The sequence below is a fragment of the Chaetomium fimeti genome (assembly GCF_033439085.1).
Source record: "Chaetomium fimeti strain CBS 168.71 chromosome Unknown B0H64scaffold_1, whole genome shotgun sequence".
Lineage (NCBI taxonomy): Eukaryota > Fungi > Ascomycota > Sordariomycetes > Sordariales > Chaetomiaceae > Chaetomium > Chaetomium fimeti.
In genome coordinates, this window is record NW_026944329.1 from 1464832 (window position 1) to 1479711 (window position 14880).

The following is a 14880-nucleotide window of genomic DNA, read 5'->3' on the forward strand; positions in this document are numbered from 1 at the left end:
ACCAAACCACGAGCGAACGACGACTCCACCACTCCCGCGCCCGAGAGGTTGTCGCAATCCTCCCACGTTGGCTCGCTGTCGCATCCCGCCAAGCACGCCTACCTGTCCCTCATCAGCAAGTCTGGCTCTGACAGCTGTGCTGTTTTAACGCTGCCTGCCTCGTTCCCCGCAAGCGGAGGCGACGCTGGCCCTCGGTTCACCATCTGGCATCCAGCATTCGGCATCCGCCTCCAGTCCCGCTCGGGCTCTGAAGCCGCACGCTAGATCCATCGTTCTGCAGCAGGAAGCTCCCTCGACTGGCTGATCGTCTTCGCCCAACCCCGATCGGTATTTGGGGTGTAAGACCTTATCTGGGGTCTCTTAAGAGGCGCCTCTTCGCTTTCACTTCGCTTGTCGAACCCAGCATCCGGAGTAGGAAAACAAAATATCCCGAGCTGCCCAACTTCTAGCGCAGAACTACAGCACCTAATTCGATACCTCGGCGCGGCGACGAACCACCGCATCTCAGTCAGTCGATAGCCCTTTAGTCTCGCGCCGGTCCTTGCGCAGCTCAACCGTGCCTTGCTGCCACCCTCCACGTCCCGATATTGTGTCGGCGACCCAACGGGGCCGAACAGTACCTTGAGTGCTAGATCATCGGCTCACACCGTTCCGGCTACCCGTTTCGCCAGGTTCGGGGCGCAATGGCTCTTGAGGCACCTTTGAGATCATCAACGGGAAGCATTGCCTCGAGATACTTGTCACACGCAGACATGCCACTCTCTGCCGGGTCAGAATCGTCCTCTCTACACTCTCAATATATGGCGTATGAATCACACCGAAGCTCGAAATCACAATGTCAGACCCTGACCGTTTTCCCATGACAGCTCCTCCTCCGGCCACGATGCCCAATCTCTCCGTCCCAACTCATTCATGAGGCCGAGCTCGGCCCATCTAATGAGCCCCAACAGTGATATCGTCGGCCCTTCTCCTGTGACATCGAACGGTACCGCGACCACGGAAATCGAGGATGAGGCGGCTGAAAATGCCGAGGAAGAAAACGGCCAGGTGCGGCATTCGGTAGGTCGGGGTGGTGGAGGCGGAGCACCCTGGCGGTTAGCTAACAGCGCCCAGCATATGATGCTGAGAACGAACATCCCGGATCACATTCGAAGGCCCCTGAGCGAAGAGGTTGTCTCGGTAATACACGCACCCCCGAGCTTCCAAAACTGGGTATGGTCAATATCGTATGTGCCCGAACACGGTCGCGGCGCTAATCCTACCGTTTTGCTAGAAGTCGAACGATGCGGCCTCAAGATCCAATTCGGCAAGCGTCGCCAGCGTGGAGAGCACGAGCGCGAGTAGCCCTCCACCAAGCGAGCCGTCAACAGTAGTGAGACAGTTTTCATCCGTACCTGCCTGCCCGCCAGTTCGATCCCGCTAACGGCAATAGACACCCCCGACGCAGCTACTCCCCACAGTTAACACCAAAGTGAAACCGGTGGCATTTGGCATAGATGCCCCGACACCACAGGCTCAGAAGCTAGAAGATGTGCTTGCGAGCGATCCCTCGAAGTTGCGATCGAGCACAGCCAGCAGTTTGGAGCGTGAGACTCGCCGTGTGTGCACGCCTCCGAAGTATCTCTTCTCACAACTCGTTGCAGTGATACCCGAAAGTCACGAGGTGGATGCGGACGACGACGAATACGACGACGCCGACGATTTTGCGGACCCGGGGCTCAGCCAAGACAGCGAAGTCAAAGCACTTAGGGCAGCTCTCGAGGAGTGTTGGACACTGTGCAACACACTCGCCAACCTCAGCACTATCCACCGGGAACGCGTCTTCAACAGCTCGGGAACACCAGACGCTCATGAGAAGGCCTGGAAGAGCTGCTGGAAGCTTTGCAAGCGGCTCTACCACAGCCGAGACGACATCTCCGAGTCCTACGGCGTCCGGACGAATCTGGACTTGTGTCGTGACTTCTGCCAATCATTGTTTGATGTGCGGCAAAAAAAGGATGAGACAGCCGATTCTATCCTCAGAGTCAGCTTTGAACTCAACAACCAGTACTGACTCACTTCCCTATTCTACCCCTCTTCGTTCATCAGGGAATCCCCGTCGTCTAACACAACTTTGCAGCCTCTACAGCGCCCAGGATAGCCGATCGCTTCCCGAGGCCTTTCGGGAACGAACCTTGGATTTCTACATTACGTTATGCCACCGACTCATGAAGCAGCGCAGCGATCTAGGCGAGGAAACGGATTCGCTCTTACGGGCCTGCTGGTCTTTGGCCGAGATGCTCTTCAGCCTGCGGCAAAACCGACGAGACGGCAAGACGGCCGACGAGGAGCTACTTGGCTCAGCGGTACAGGCGTGCTGGGAGCTCTGCGATATCTTCCGCGAGGGCTGGACACAAATCCGGCCAGATCGGGGCACCCCAAGGCCGAACCAGATCAATTTCTTCGCTGCCGGCCCGCCGTATGGTCTCCAACCGATGGGTAGCCATCCATCCGAGGTCGCTCGTTCAAATGCCGGCAGCCGCGCATCATTGCATTCGAAACGCAAGAGCCTCCAGAGCCTGACCGATATCGACCGGCCACGACCGCATGCCGTTGTTCCTGAAACCCCCGTGACTGAGTTCGAGGACACCCCCGTATCGCCCGACGCCAGCCCGCAAATGCCCAACATCCTGGTTCTCGGCACCTCGACCGACTCGCGGAGCGATCGTGGCGGTCGGTGGTCAAGCAATGCTTCAAACCTGTCCGGCTACAGCCAGAGCAGTCAACATACTTCGAGTACGGCCACTACAGCTGCCACTGTGGAGGATACTAACATCACACGCATCAAGGCGCTCATCGTGAAGGCCGCCATGAACATAGGGTATAACCGCGACGCGGCGGCAGCCAGTGGCACCGGCGGTGCAGTCTCGCTGCAGAATTTCGTCAAGAGTCTACCGACAGGCTCCTTCGGCTCGCTGCCCACCCACGCAACGCTGCTGCAGGGGTACAAAAGCCTTGTGCTCAGCGACACACCGTTCCGCTCCTCGGCTAGCCTCCCCGTCCGCGGGAAACGATTCACCGCCGTCGAGATCGCCAAGAGCGTCAGCTGGATGATGCTGCGTTCGAACCAGTATGCCTTCTTAAAGGATCTGTTCCGGCTTGTTTTTGGAATCCAGCCCGACGAGGCCGAGACGAGGAAGAATATGTCGATCACGATTTAATACGCTGTTCCGTGTCCGTGGGTGACGACAAGCCCTCCGTGCGGTACGCCGGTTTCTGCCGAGACTTCTTACTACCGAGCACACGGCTACCGTCACCTCATTCGGTCTTATACCCTTAATAACTCGCACATTCATCGCTACACAGACGCCACCCGCGGTGTTTGTCCCTTCCGCCGGCCGTTTATCAACACAACACCACTTCAATTTCCGGCCTGACCGCGATATATCTACAATCATTTTTTGGTCCGGCCATATCTACCATTTCTTCACCTGAAACAACCAATACACACGGATTCCCCCGAATGTACCCCGCCGCCGGTTCAACATCGCCCCTCCTCTGCCGCACGATCCGTCTCCCTGTTTTCCTATCCCGTTGGAGTTCCGCTCTGTTAGATACCCTGTCTTGGATGTTGCAAACTTTCTCTCGTTTATGTAAAGGCGTCCCCGAAGGTTAGGGGCGGGACGCCATGAGCGACCTTTTTTATACTCACTTTGGGGGGGGGAATCTTGGGAGTTTGATGATCCAGGTCGCGTTCAGACTGTTTGCCCTGTCGTTTCTGTCCTTGTGCGTTGCGAGCCCAATTTGGAAGGGGTTGGTTCGGGGCTATTAGAAGGTCGGGGGGTGGGTGGTGGTGCATCATGAGGAGCAGAGCGACTTTGTGTTATGGCTTCGGCAGGCAGACAGAGGAAGAACGAATTGAGACTTTTCTCGTTGATCACGGCCGTTGTGCCCACAAACCCCGCTCGAGGCCTGCCGCATTTTGCTAGTTGTTTGGCTACACGAGCGTCAACAGTTACAAGGGGATTGGTGGGGAAGAGTGTGATGCTGAACAGTCGAGCCCTTCGAAAGACCCCCTAGTGAGGTTGGGAATCAAAACCCAACCCAATTCCTAGTGATAATCTATGATCAAGGCGCCGAAGATTGTCATCTCCTGGACGACTCAAGCACCTAAATGCGATATTACATCTGTCTAAGCAGCCCTATTCTAGGAATCCTACTCCTTTCAAATGTCGATCTCCCTTTCTCTTTCCCACTCTCTCTAACTAATCCCAATCCCCCCCTACAACCCCCCCCCCCCCCCCCCCCCGTCGCGGGGCTCCAAACCCCCTTCGCCGGCCGCCATCCGAACGCCGCCTCTGGAAACCAAACCGACGGCGACATAACCCCACTATCAGTATTTCAAAAACGCATGGCCCAAGGCGGCCTAGGACAAGCCATGGAGTACAAACATACCCAACACAGCCGTCATCCCCAGCCTCGGAACCATGGCGCAGGTTGGAGTTGTCTATTTCCCGTAGACTCCGGCAAACCATTACGATTGATCAGGATACTACGAGGGACTTGGTATCGTAATGTAACTAGAGGCGCATTAGTGCTCCGGTTCAACCTCCTGTTTCTTCGAGCTCCAGGCCCTGGAGAGGGATGTTTCGTATCGGATGTTCCAGATTTAGAGAATTATGCGAAACTCGTTTGGGGCTGGGAATCGGAAAAGTAGATATGGCGGGAATGGGTGCGTGGGAGTGTCATACTGGCCTAGGTGTATTTGTGGGCGGGCGATAGTCCAAAAGTACAATGTTCGGGAGACAGCGATCAAAGATATCGAAACCCCATAATGAGTAGTGGAGCGACGTCGATAATACCTAGACAACCCGGACGAACACATAGAGTCTACCTTACATATCCGTGGGAGTGCATCATTTACACTTACACAGCAGAGCGTTCGCGGTTCTCAACGTGGTCTGAGCTAAAACTAGACAATGTTTCTGTACTTGGGTATATATTTAGCAGCCACAACGAGCTCAGATATCTTCTCCGGCGCTACCACTCCAGTAACTAGACCAAGTCTTAGCTTTACTGGCGTGTAGATCTGGTCACTTCTCCTACTCTAAATCCTGTATTTGTATGTCTAGCTCTATGTAGGTAGCCGTAGATCTACTTCCCGCTCTTCTCCCTTTCCTTCTCTAGGACCGTCTTCGTCTAATCCAGGCGTCATCTAAAACTAAACATGCCCGTAACGCCACGCTTTCGTCACACATAAGACCGGGCTTCACAATCGGGACCCATGCGAGCCTAGTTGAGGACGGACCGACCCCGACCAAATACGCCCCACCAGAAACCCACGGCTTGCATCTCGTCGTCGTCGTGCTCGTCACCCCAGTCGTCTTGCCCTTCCACGATGTTCTCGTTCATGCAGAGAAGAGGGCTGGGTTGCCGGGCCAACTCCTCCCTCAAGTTGCCGAGGAGCCCCTTGGTAGTCTCATCCCTTTGTGGCACCATGACAAGAACCCTTGCATCCGGGTTTAGAGCAAGTTGCTCGTCGATGGCGGTGGCCAGGAGCGCTGGGTGGTCATCGTCATACAGAGGGTCTGCCACAATGATGAGCTATGGTCAACAGTTAGCAGTCATTCGGTTAGCCCACGTGCCGTCTATTCTCTAACCTCGTAACGGTTCAGCTCCCAGAACATCGGGTCGATGTCGTCCTTGCCACCACCCCATGTCAGTGCAGCGACTTCGACTTTGCCGCCCCGTCCATCCACGACCTCCTGGTTCAGAGACGCATTGTGGGCCAAGTTGGGAACGATGACCGGCAAGTCCGTGAGGACAACACTTGTCTTCCATACGCAGGCGGCCGCGAGACCTAGAAGGCCGGTGCCGGATCCCAGTTCGAGGACCTCCTGCGGCGCCGCAAGTGCACCAGGAAGGAACAAATGCGCTAGGGGACCGGTGGTGAACTCATGGAGGAGTCGAGCAAGCGCATACGATGAACCCCATGTCTTAAGGCCGAGAGAGTCCCCAGTCAGGGGTGGCTCTCTAATTGCTAGGCTGAAGTCGCCATCTCCGTGATTCTCAAAAGGCCAGCGCCGAGTGATCTCCCCCATCGCTACCCTCGCCGTTAGTCTCCCCCTAGGTTGGGCTTTCACAAACCCCTTTCTACGACGTTGACTTACCTGTCCGGCCACACCGCTCCGACATGCGCTTGCTGGCCTCCTCCCAGACCATCTCCCGCTCATCATCGCTATCGAGCCACGGCAACCCGCTCTTGATGATGGTGGATAGGAAGGAGACGATTTCCCGTCGGTCATGGGCTGTGACGGCCTGTTCTTTGAGAATCTGGGTGCGCGAAACGTGCAAATTCCACACCGGGGGCTCAACGCGAAGCTTTTTGAGACGTGCAAGAAGCACTTCATAGGTGGGTTTCTGCCATAGGTGAGGAAGTTCGTCCTCAGGGGGCGGCAGCAGCGTGGTGTCTTTCATATCCGCGAGGCGGGTTGGGGGGGAATGGGGGGAGCGAGGGAAGGGTTGGTCCTCTAAGATCGGTAGGCAGCCTAAAAATGAGACAAGGAAAAAAGCTGTAAAAAAAAAGAAGAAAAAGAGAAGGTAAGTAGCCCAAACGGTAAGCGCGGACGGGCAAGAGTACGAGTAAAGTTAAAATGATCGGAGAAAAAAAGAGAAAAAAACTTGAGCAGAAACAAACCGTTCCGTTGTCAAAGGAGGCGAGAACACACGGCGGCGGCTACTTACAAGGAAATGCCTCTTTCCGCATAGGGAATTACGCTGACAGCGCCATCACAACGCAGCGGTCTGGCCTTTTCCTGCCGCCCCCCCGGTCCCGGTCCTCCCTGTGCCTCCACGAGAAACGGGGGCGTGTCAGGTTGGCGGTGACCCACTGCCTCCTCGATTTTCTCGAATTTTAAAAGTGCCAGCAAAGGAGGACGTTTTGGGAGAAAGAGTGGGGGTCATTTTTTTCGAGAAGAATTTCTGGTCGAGTGGCATGAGTGGGCCCGTGTTATGCGTATGATTGGTCAAAGCTGGCCGCGGGGCACTGAGCCGCAATTTTTGCGGTGACTCTTGTTAAAAACTGCTTGAGCTGTGCGACTTTCCTTTTCTTCTCTTTTTCTTCCTCGTGAAGCCTCGTCCTCTTCAACGCTGCGTTTCTATGCTACAAACGGAGAGCCTGCGAAAGCAGTGCTTTCGAACCTATCACTAGCATATGAGAAATTCGGAGAATCCGCTTCACTCTTCAGCTCGTCCATCTGCGCTTTCGGGCGTCCGATGGGTCGCGGGCTCTGCCGGTGACGGCTTGGCGCGATCACGCGTCTGTAATTGGCATCAGAAAAGCAGGGCCTGGCGCCGCCCCGTGGCAACGCGGGTGTCGGATGTCCATGGTTCCTCTGGGAGAGCCGTTACGAAGCTTGTGCCCAACACTTGAGTGCAATACGCAGCGTGCGGTCTTCTCCCTCCTGGGGGCGAGGCCACACAATTCGATTCCGATCATTCTGTTGAGGACGAGGCTTCACCAACTCTTTTTTTTCCTAGGTAAGAAGTGGTTTCTATTCCTACAGGGCGAGGGTACTGCTAACTATCTACGCGCCGACGGTGCTCGACGGCCAAACAACACGCCCTCCCGCTTTCGATAGGATCGACTCGACCTGCCAACACATAATACCTCTTCAATAGTCATAACCGCCCTGGTCACCGCTTGTATGCTCCTGAGACTGGCCCTCCGGGTTATCGAACAAACCGCCCTGCTCGTCTTCCTCCTCTGCCCCGTTGCCTTGGTTCCAACTCCCCCGCCTCTCTTCACGGGGCTGTTCCGCCTCCTCATGTCGCCGGCCTGTTGCTCAATTTCCTCTTCGCCATCTATACATAGAGCAATGTTAGTCTTGTGGTTACCGTCCTCGCAACGTTGGCGGGCTTGTTTGGAATCTGGGTTGTCGCCGGGGTGGACTTACAAATCCATGCGTGCTTCTTTCGGCTCAGTAACAATCTTGCCTCCTCCAGCTCGACCACCAGCTGCTTGCAAGCGAGCCGCTCACTCGCCGCTCTCCCGGCCAGGCCCACGATCCCATCGCAGAAGACAATCGCCTTGTTGGCTGTCAGGATTTGGCGCTCGAGGCCGTGTCTTCCCTCCCATACCTCCTTCATGACTATGGCGTCTTTCACGGCGTCCTTCACAGCTGTTCTGCTGTTCAAGATCCGCGCTGCCATCCCCTCGAACCTCAGCCTGTCACGTTTCTCGCGGAAAAACCTTCTCCTTAACCTTGTTCCTCCAGACTATGTCGAGCGTGATGTTCTCAGCCCAGCCTCGGATTGGCTCGACGTCGGCTTCGAAGCATTGCACGAGCGGTTGGAATACCTTGAGCGAGGCGTTCAACTCGTGGTCGAGGTTTCGCAAAGCAACGTCGATGGCGGGGCGTCGGGCTCTTGGAATGACTGGGGGGTTGTTGAGCTTCTGGTACTTGGTCTTGATACCGCGTCGGTTGCTATCTCGTAGGCCCTGTTTCCTTGATGACTTGGCGCAGAAGAACATGTCCTCGGTGCATTTGTCCTCGGACAGGTTAAGGCCGTCTAGGGAGAACTCTTGTTCGCTATCGTAAGAGGACTCTGCTCTAGGAGAGTGAACCCGCTGGTATGCCGAGTGACCAGGAAAATTCGGCGCTCTGTAGTCGCAAAAGTCCATCTCGATGTAGAGTTGGGTTGTGGATTGTTGGAGAAACTTTTTTGGCGTCGAATGGTGCGTGTCGGTGGAAATATAGACAAGATAGCAGCGTTGAGTCGGTCGCCATCTTGCATTCAGTGTCCCAAATTGCCATTGTCTCTTTGCTACTGTTATCTGAGCCAACTCCAACGACGTGCAAACTGGCAATTTATCTCCTAGGTTTTCTGATTGTTTCTAGAGTTATGTAGTTACCCTACACTAAGCGTTGTCGACTACATTGGAAGGCCAGAAGCTACAAACCATTAAGCATCGCACTCAATCTGCCTTCACGGGGGCACGCCGCGGGCCGGGTTGGTGCCTAGCCACCTGTCGTACAATGACGCTCTTCTGTTGCGGCACCGTCAACAATTTGCCCCCATGGTTTGGCCAGGTTTGTTTCTTTACGTATTCATCAGGCAAGCAAGCACGGGAGGCGGACAGATTAGGAAGTTGGGTGCGTACAGTAAAGGGGGGAGGAGGGGTTTGTTTTCTTTTTTGTTTTCCCACACGTCCGTCCACCCACACGCACACCACATGTGACGGCGTTGGTGTTACGAACCACAACGCCGTGGAACCACGCGCAATGTGTGATGGCCGAGATGTGATTGTCTCTCACTCGCTTGCGACCGACGCCTCTGTTTCCGGCCCCAGCACGAGATAGGTTGCGGAGTAGCCGCGGCACCAGCACCACCAGCACCAGCAGCGGCAGCCTCGTAGTCCCTAGGTAGACAAGTCTAACTCCGCGGCCCTTTTCGCGGGGCCGTCTGGGGAAGAGACAGCTAACTAGCCAACTAATGAGTTCGTCCTACCCAACCAATTCCCGATACCCTCAAGCCTCATCACGCCCACCCCCAAACTCCAAAGGGAGCACCCGGGTTTCGGCAAGGCATCCGCAAGTCATCGACCAAGGCGGCTGGCTGACCCGGCCTGGTGTTTCACTCCAAACCACCACTCATCGCGGGGGGAGGGAAGGGAAGGTCGACTTGGCCGGTTTTGGGGGTCGGGGTTCTGTGGCACGTCACATGCTGTGTGGCTTGTCGAACGAGTTTTAGTGAGTTCCGCTTTGCGCAGCAGCAGCCCAACAGCGTCAGAAGGAGTGAGACGGCCAGGATGGGGACGCCGAGAGCACGCGGGCATGGAAGCGACAACAACAACAACAACAACAACAATAGCGTGATGGGGAGCAAGGCGTCTAACTAAAGCTGGCTATTTGTCTGCCAATGTGTTGGCACTACTGCTGCTGCTGCCGCTGCTGCCGTTGCTGAGCCTTGCAGTTTCCGTATCGTCCATCGTGGGTGATGGATGGATTCCTGATCTCCCTCCCACCCCCAAGCCCGCAGGGGGAATGCAGATCACGGCGGCTGGCGGGGGCCAAGGCTTCTTCCCCCACCCCCCTGCCCAGCTGGCCCCACGGCCGGCCATCAACGAAGCGTGACAGGGCGGCGGGAAAACAAGGCCAACCACCACCACCACCGACGACGCCTCGACACAGAAAGTGCCCGGATTGGCATTTTGCCCTGGTAGCTTCCATCCGTGCTTACCACAGAGCACAGTACGAGTTATGGAGGGGGTGCGGTGCCGGTGGTCGGCCGACCTCTCTCCCAGCAATCGGATCATTTATTACCAAGCAGATCTCGCATTCTTTTCGGATCGGGTCCAGGGTCGCTTCCGGGAACCCCCCTCCCCCTCGGAGAGATTGGTGACTGGGTGACTGGTCTGGTTCCTGGCAGTTTCAAAATCTCAATCTCTGGCTCAGGTGTGCGAGTGGTGTGTGGGCTGCTGCCCGGTTGCCAGTCACCCAGTGATTTGCAGGCGGACAGGCGGCCGGTGGGGTTCCAGGTTTGGGCTCGGGAGGGACGGCCTGGACCGTGCGTCCGGGAATTCCGTTCTTTCCTCTTTTGGGGCTGCGCTAGGCTACAACGGGACGAGGGCGTGAAGGTGGCTGCAGTTGCCGATGGCGGGGGACACCCGCTAACGAGTGAGTGACCGAGTATCTCGAGGAACCCTCGCTCGGCTCGACTGTGCGTTGTTTATTTGGTTTTAGTGTCGAATGAATACGCAGCGGAAAAGAGGCACACGAATTGGAAACGGGCGGCAGTGATTATTCGTTACCATTGACATCCTGTGCATCACTGTGGTGTTACGAAATTGGCTGGCCAGGCGGGAGTGGATCTTGATACCGGCGGCATCATCCGCGAAATGGAACGAGGTGACCAGGGGCGAGTTGCTCATGGTGATCAATGCGACCATAGCAGCAGCGGCAAGTCTCGATTCGTCTGCGGTCGGAAGACGGGAACAAGACCCTTTTTCATCTCGAAGCAGAAGCTGGACAATGGAGAGCACGGGAACGCAGCACATGCGGGCTGCGAGCGATCTCACACGGCCTCCCGACTGCTGCCAGGGAATAACTAACTCACTGCCTACCCAGTTAAGCGGCATTGCTCTGTCGCTAATTACTTGTAATTATCCTGGCTGGGGTCGGGCGAAAATAAGGAGTCCATTTTCTTTCTTCGTTTGATGTGGGAGTTGAGGAACGCAACTCTTTCTTTTTGAAAGCTGAAGAATTTTGCGGTTTTCTGGAACTTCTTTCTTAATTAACCCCAGACTTCCTTGCAGGACAAGACGGCCCAGTGGTCCGACAAGCCTTTGACGGATAGCTTCTTCCGGTTCAGACAAATATGGATATTATCCAGTCTGCGCTTATTGCCGGCCTGGTAACGTAGCTTACGGGTTTTACTCTGTCCGGCACCCAAACGCGCATGTTACGATCGGGATACCGGCGAGAGATGCTGAGGGATGTCGTCGAAACGAGCAGATCGGGGAAGCCAACGCCGGTTTTGGTGGATCCTCTTCTGCCGGGTGACGTTGAAAAGGAAGAGATGGTGTGTGGCTCATGCTGACGGGTGGCGTGGCTGAGAGGCTTGAACCTGACGAATACGTCGTCTCGTTTTCCATCCAGTCTTCCAGTTTTCCCCATTGATGTGCTCCTTGCGCCCGTTTGCCGATCAATTGCTGGGTCTCATCGACGGAAATCTTCCGAGCCCACCCGCGAACAGCAATCTGTGTTTCCGTTCCCTCAGATCCAGGGCGGCGATGTGGTTTGCGTCCCACCCCTCCACTAACCTTGCGTCGCATGCGCGGGGTTCCTGGATGCAAGCGTAACCGTGCAGCAAGCAGCAGCGCAGCAGCAGCAGCAGCACACCACCCACCTACCTTACCTGCGCAAATAAGCGGGGGAATACCCGGTTCGCGGGCAATACACCTCGCCGTTCCGGAGTACTCCTCCAACCTACCTCTGTGGACGGATAGCGCATGCCGGAGGGGAGGGGGCTGCCGAAATGGCCCTTACGTCCTTCCCACCAACAAGATCACTGGGTTGCAAAGACAAGAGTCGTTTCGAAGCTCGGGGTTCGGTGAGTTACCGGTCGGGGACGGGGAATCGATTGCGGGGGCCGCCGGATGCTCTCGGATTGGGGGCGACCGGCAGGGCAATCTTGGCGGCATGCCGCTTCCCGATCCTTCAGCTCGCGACGGAAGTCGAGCCGGGCTGGCCCGGGTCCATGTGTCGGTAACAGGATCTGTGCACAGAGGTAAGACATGCAGAGAATGGAACCCGGGGTTTGAGAAGCAGCAGATGTGCCAATGGCAGCTGAGGCCTAGCGAATTCACGGGGACGGGAATCGCATCGGTGTCTCTAACGGGGACGGAATAATTCTCTCTCGAGGTATGGGAGGGGCGGGCGAGGACGAATCGCAACGACGCCTGCCCGCCCTCCGTGGGCTTCCTCTTTAGATCGGTTGCATTCTCGAGGTCTCGGGGCTTGGTAATGCCCCTCCCACACCACCCGCAGGACTCGCTTCTGAATCTGGAGCATCTGTCGCCAAAACGGTGCGGGCTGCCACACAGTCAGCAAAGACTCGGACCAGACGAGGAAAATGGGTCTTGTCATCCCACCCTGGGGAACCGGTACACCAGTGTCCCTACGGAAAACTGTCTTACTGTGTACTCTTACACACTGGCGGGGGTGGTGGTTTCAATGAGGTTCTCACGCTTGCAATTGGTAGTTATTCGATTCGGTTTAGTTACTGGATTGGTACTTATTCGTCGTTTGACCCGGGCATGTCTGGCCGCCTCCCCAAATGCTAGGTCGCCCATGGGTGCTGAGTCGCGATGCGGCCCCGAATCGACCGATCCACGCAGCGATTCACGCAGTGCTCATCGAGGCAAGGAAGAAAGCTTCATGAGTAAGCCGGCCAATACTTCGGTTCGCTTGCCACCGCCAGTTCGTTAAGCTCTGCACACTGCGCGTCCGCTCCGCAGTATGCTGTGCTACTGCAGCGACACTGCCCTCTCACGAAGGCATGGCCATGCGCTGTCATTCGGTACGACGTTGCGACTCTCTCGCTTTTTGCGTGCTGTGCCGCTGAACAGCGTGGCCATGAATTCGGTCAGGGCCAGCCGTGTTAGGCTCCGGCGTGCCTGACCCGATGATTACCAGGTAGTAGATTGGGGGGGTCGAAAACCCGGCGTTTTGTACATGGTAGTCAAGAGGTAAGTTTTGAAACCAGGAGACTGGCAAGTTTCAAAATGGGTAAAATAAACACCTTCCCATTGCCTTGCCATGGCTACCTTACCTAGGTATGTATTCTGTACTTACCTACCTACCTACCTACCTATCTGGGTATTTGGAAAGGTTGAGTTTTGGTTGAGCCAGAGTCGAGGTCGGCTCCTCGGGTCCGCGTGGCTTACCATGCAGTCCTCGTAAGTTTTGTTGACTCGTTCGGGAAACCCGGGGTTTGTCGAGAGGAGACGACTGGGGGGGTTGGAGAAACGCGCCAGGCGCACGCCGCAGTCGGAGGAGCCCGGACTTGGATGAGAATTTGATCAAGCCTCAAACCCAAAATCGAACAGGAGCGTGCGCGAGATATGAACTTTGACCAGCACCATCCCTCACCGAGGCAGCGATCCTGTCAGGGTTGTCTTGGCGTCAGACCCGAGGCTCTGGGACGACGGGAGCCTTTCGCAAGAGCCGAGGAGAGTCGAGCTAGATGTGTTGGCTGAAGATGCAATTCCATGCACAATGGTAACTGTCCGGGCTGAAAGGCCTTCTTGGAAACGTAAGGCTCATCCACCCAGCCCGACATTCCATCCCGTTGAAACGCATCAACGTATCGCGCATCACGCATCGCGCATCCTCAGTGGAGTCCATAACTACCTTCTTCAAGGTTACATGCAGAATACAGAGCGGCGAGAGTGTCTGCCCACCTCTGTCGCAGTGCGTCAGACCGACTTGGCGCAAAAGTTCCCTAAAGCCTTCTTGGGTTGAGCCCTCGCTTGAGCAGCCTTTTGAGGTTGACAGCCAGCATCCGGAGTAGTGTACTGTGTATTACTGCTGTTGTCGACTGCCCCCAACTCATCGTTGCCCTGGGAGATTTCAGGACGCGGATTGGGTGGGACACGGGAGCCGACACGGACTGGGCCGGGCCACTTCCCCTCCATGCGCCATTGCAGAGGGTGGAGTGCCATGCTCTCAGATCAGGGTCCACCCCCCAACGTTGGCCGAGTCTCCAACGCAACCGGGCAGATTCGAGAAGAGGAATGGACCTTATTAGGATACAACCGTTGAAAGCACCAAATGTTATCTCTGTTTACAATGAAGGCCTCCGCTCCAAGGGAAAAGAAAGGAAAATAAAGAAAAGGGAAAAAAAGGAAATAAGCTGAGAAATGCAGTGTCCGTTGCCAGGTGCGAAGAGAATGTTAGGCGGTCTGTCCGGTCGTGGGCCCGAAACCCAACGAAGCGAACCTCGAGGTTGAGCTCCACTCTTGCTCCCTAGGCGAAGGTCATCATCTCCACTGGAGTGTAGGGGCCGAGTGGTGTCCGGGCAGGTCGCGCCTCGCTGTTGGCTTGGGCTTATTGAGCCTGTATAATTCTTGATTTTCCTTTTGACATTGAGCTCCCTCTCTAACAGTGGCAGCCAAGTTTAGATTAGGTGTCGATGGCTTGCTGGCAAAGCCTGGAGATCATGGTCCGCATCGGATACATGCACAATGCTGCTCACCCGCAATCCCTGCCCCCTGTCGGGGCGAGAAGAAGCAGCAGCTTCCAGGCCGTGCCAGCTGCGTACCTGGCGGTACTGCCACGGGATCCACGCACCTGCCACCCTTCTATTCGGACCAATCACAGGCTGTTGTTCCCTGCT

The 14880-nt window shown here is 56.0% G+C and overlaps 4 protein-coding genes across 4 annotated transcripts; 2 read left to right on the plus strand and 2 right to left on the minus strand.

Annotated features, from left to right (window-relative positions):
• Nucleotides 1-859: 859 nt before the first annotated feature.
• Nucleotides 860-3414, plus strand: B0H64DRAFT_10240 (uncharacterized protein). The gene is made up of 5 exons (XM_062797672.1): nt 860-1047; nt 1114-1212; nt 1274-1372; nt 1433-2046; nt 2120-3414. Exons 1-5 carry the CDS (start codon nt 913-915, stop codon nt 3198-3200), a joined length of 2028 nt encoding a protein of 675 aa, XP_062663752.1. The 5' UTR covers nt 860-912; the 3' UTR covers nt 3201-3414.
• Nucleotides 3415-4287: 873 nt separating this feature from the next.
• On the plus strand, nt 4288-4896 carry B0H64DRAFT_380355 (uncharacterized protein). The gene has a single exon (XM_062802729.1). It carries the CDS (start codon nt 4391-4393, stop codon nt 4694-4696), a length of 306 nt encoding a protein of 101 aa, XP_062663753.1. The 5' UTR covers nt 4288-4390; the 3' UTR covers nt 4697-4896.
• An 80-nt stretch (nt 4897-4976) lies between these two features.
• On the minus strand, nt 4977-6921 carry B0H64DRAFT_380357 (putative methyltransferase-domain-containing protein). Its single transcript, XM_062802730.1, has 3 exons — nt 6150-6921; nt 5640-6082; nt 4977-5583 (listed from the first exon to the last, which is right to left on the minus strand). The coding sequence occupies exons 1-3, from the start codon at nt 6454-6456 to the stop codon at nt 5272-5274; spliced, it is 1062 nt and encodes a 353-aa protein (XP_062663754.1). The 5' UTR covers nt 6457-6921; the 3' UTR covers nt 4977-5271.
• Nucleotides 6922-7652: 731 nt separating this feature from the next.
• B0H64DRAFT_369509 (uncharacterized protein) lies at nt 7653-8662 on the minus strand (the record flags this gene model as incomplete). The annotated part of the gene is made up of 3 exons (XM_062802035.1): nt 7653-7816; nt 7935-8151; nt 8231-8662. The coding sequence occupies 3 exons, from the start codon at nt 8660-8662 to the stop codon at nt 7653-7655; spliced, it is 813 nt and encodes a 270-aa protein (XP_062663755.1).
• Between the last annotated feature and the right edge of the window lie 6218 nt (nt 8663-14880).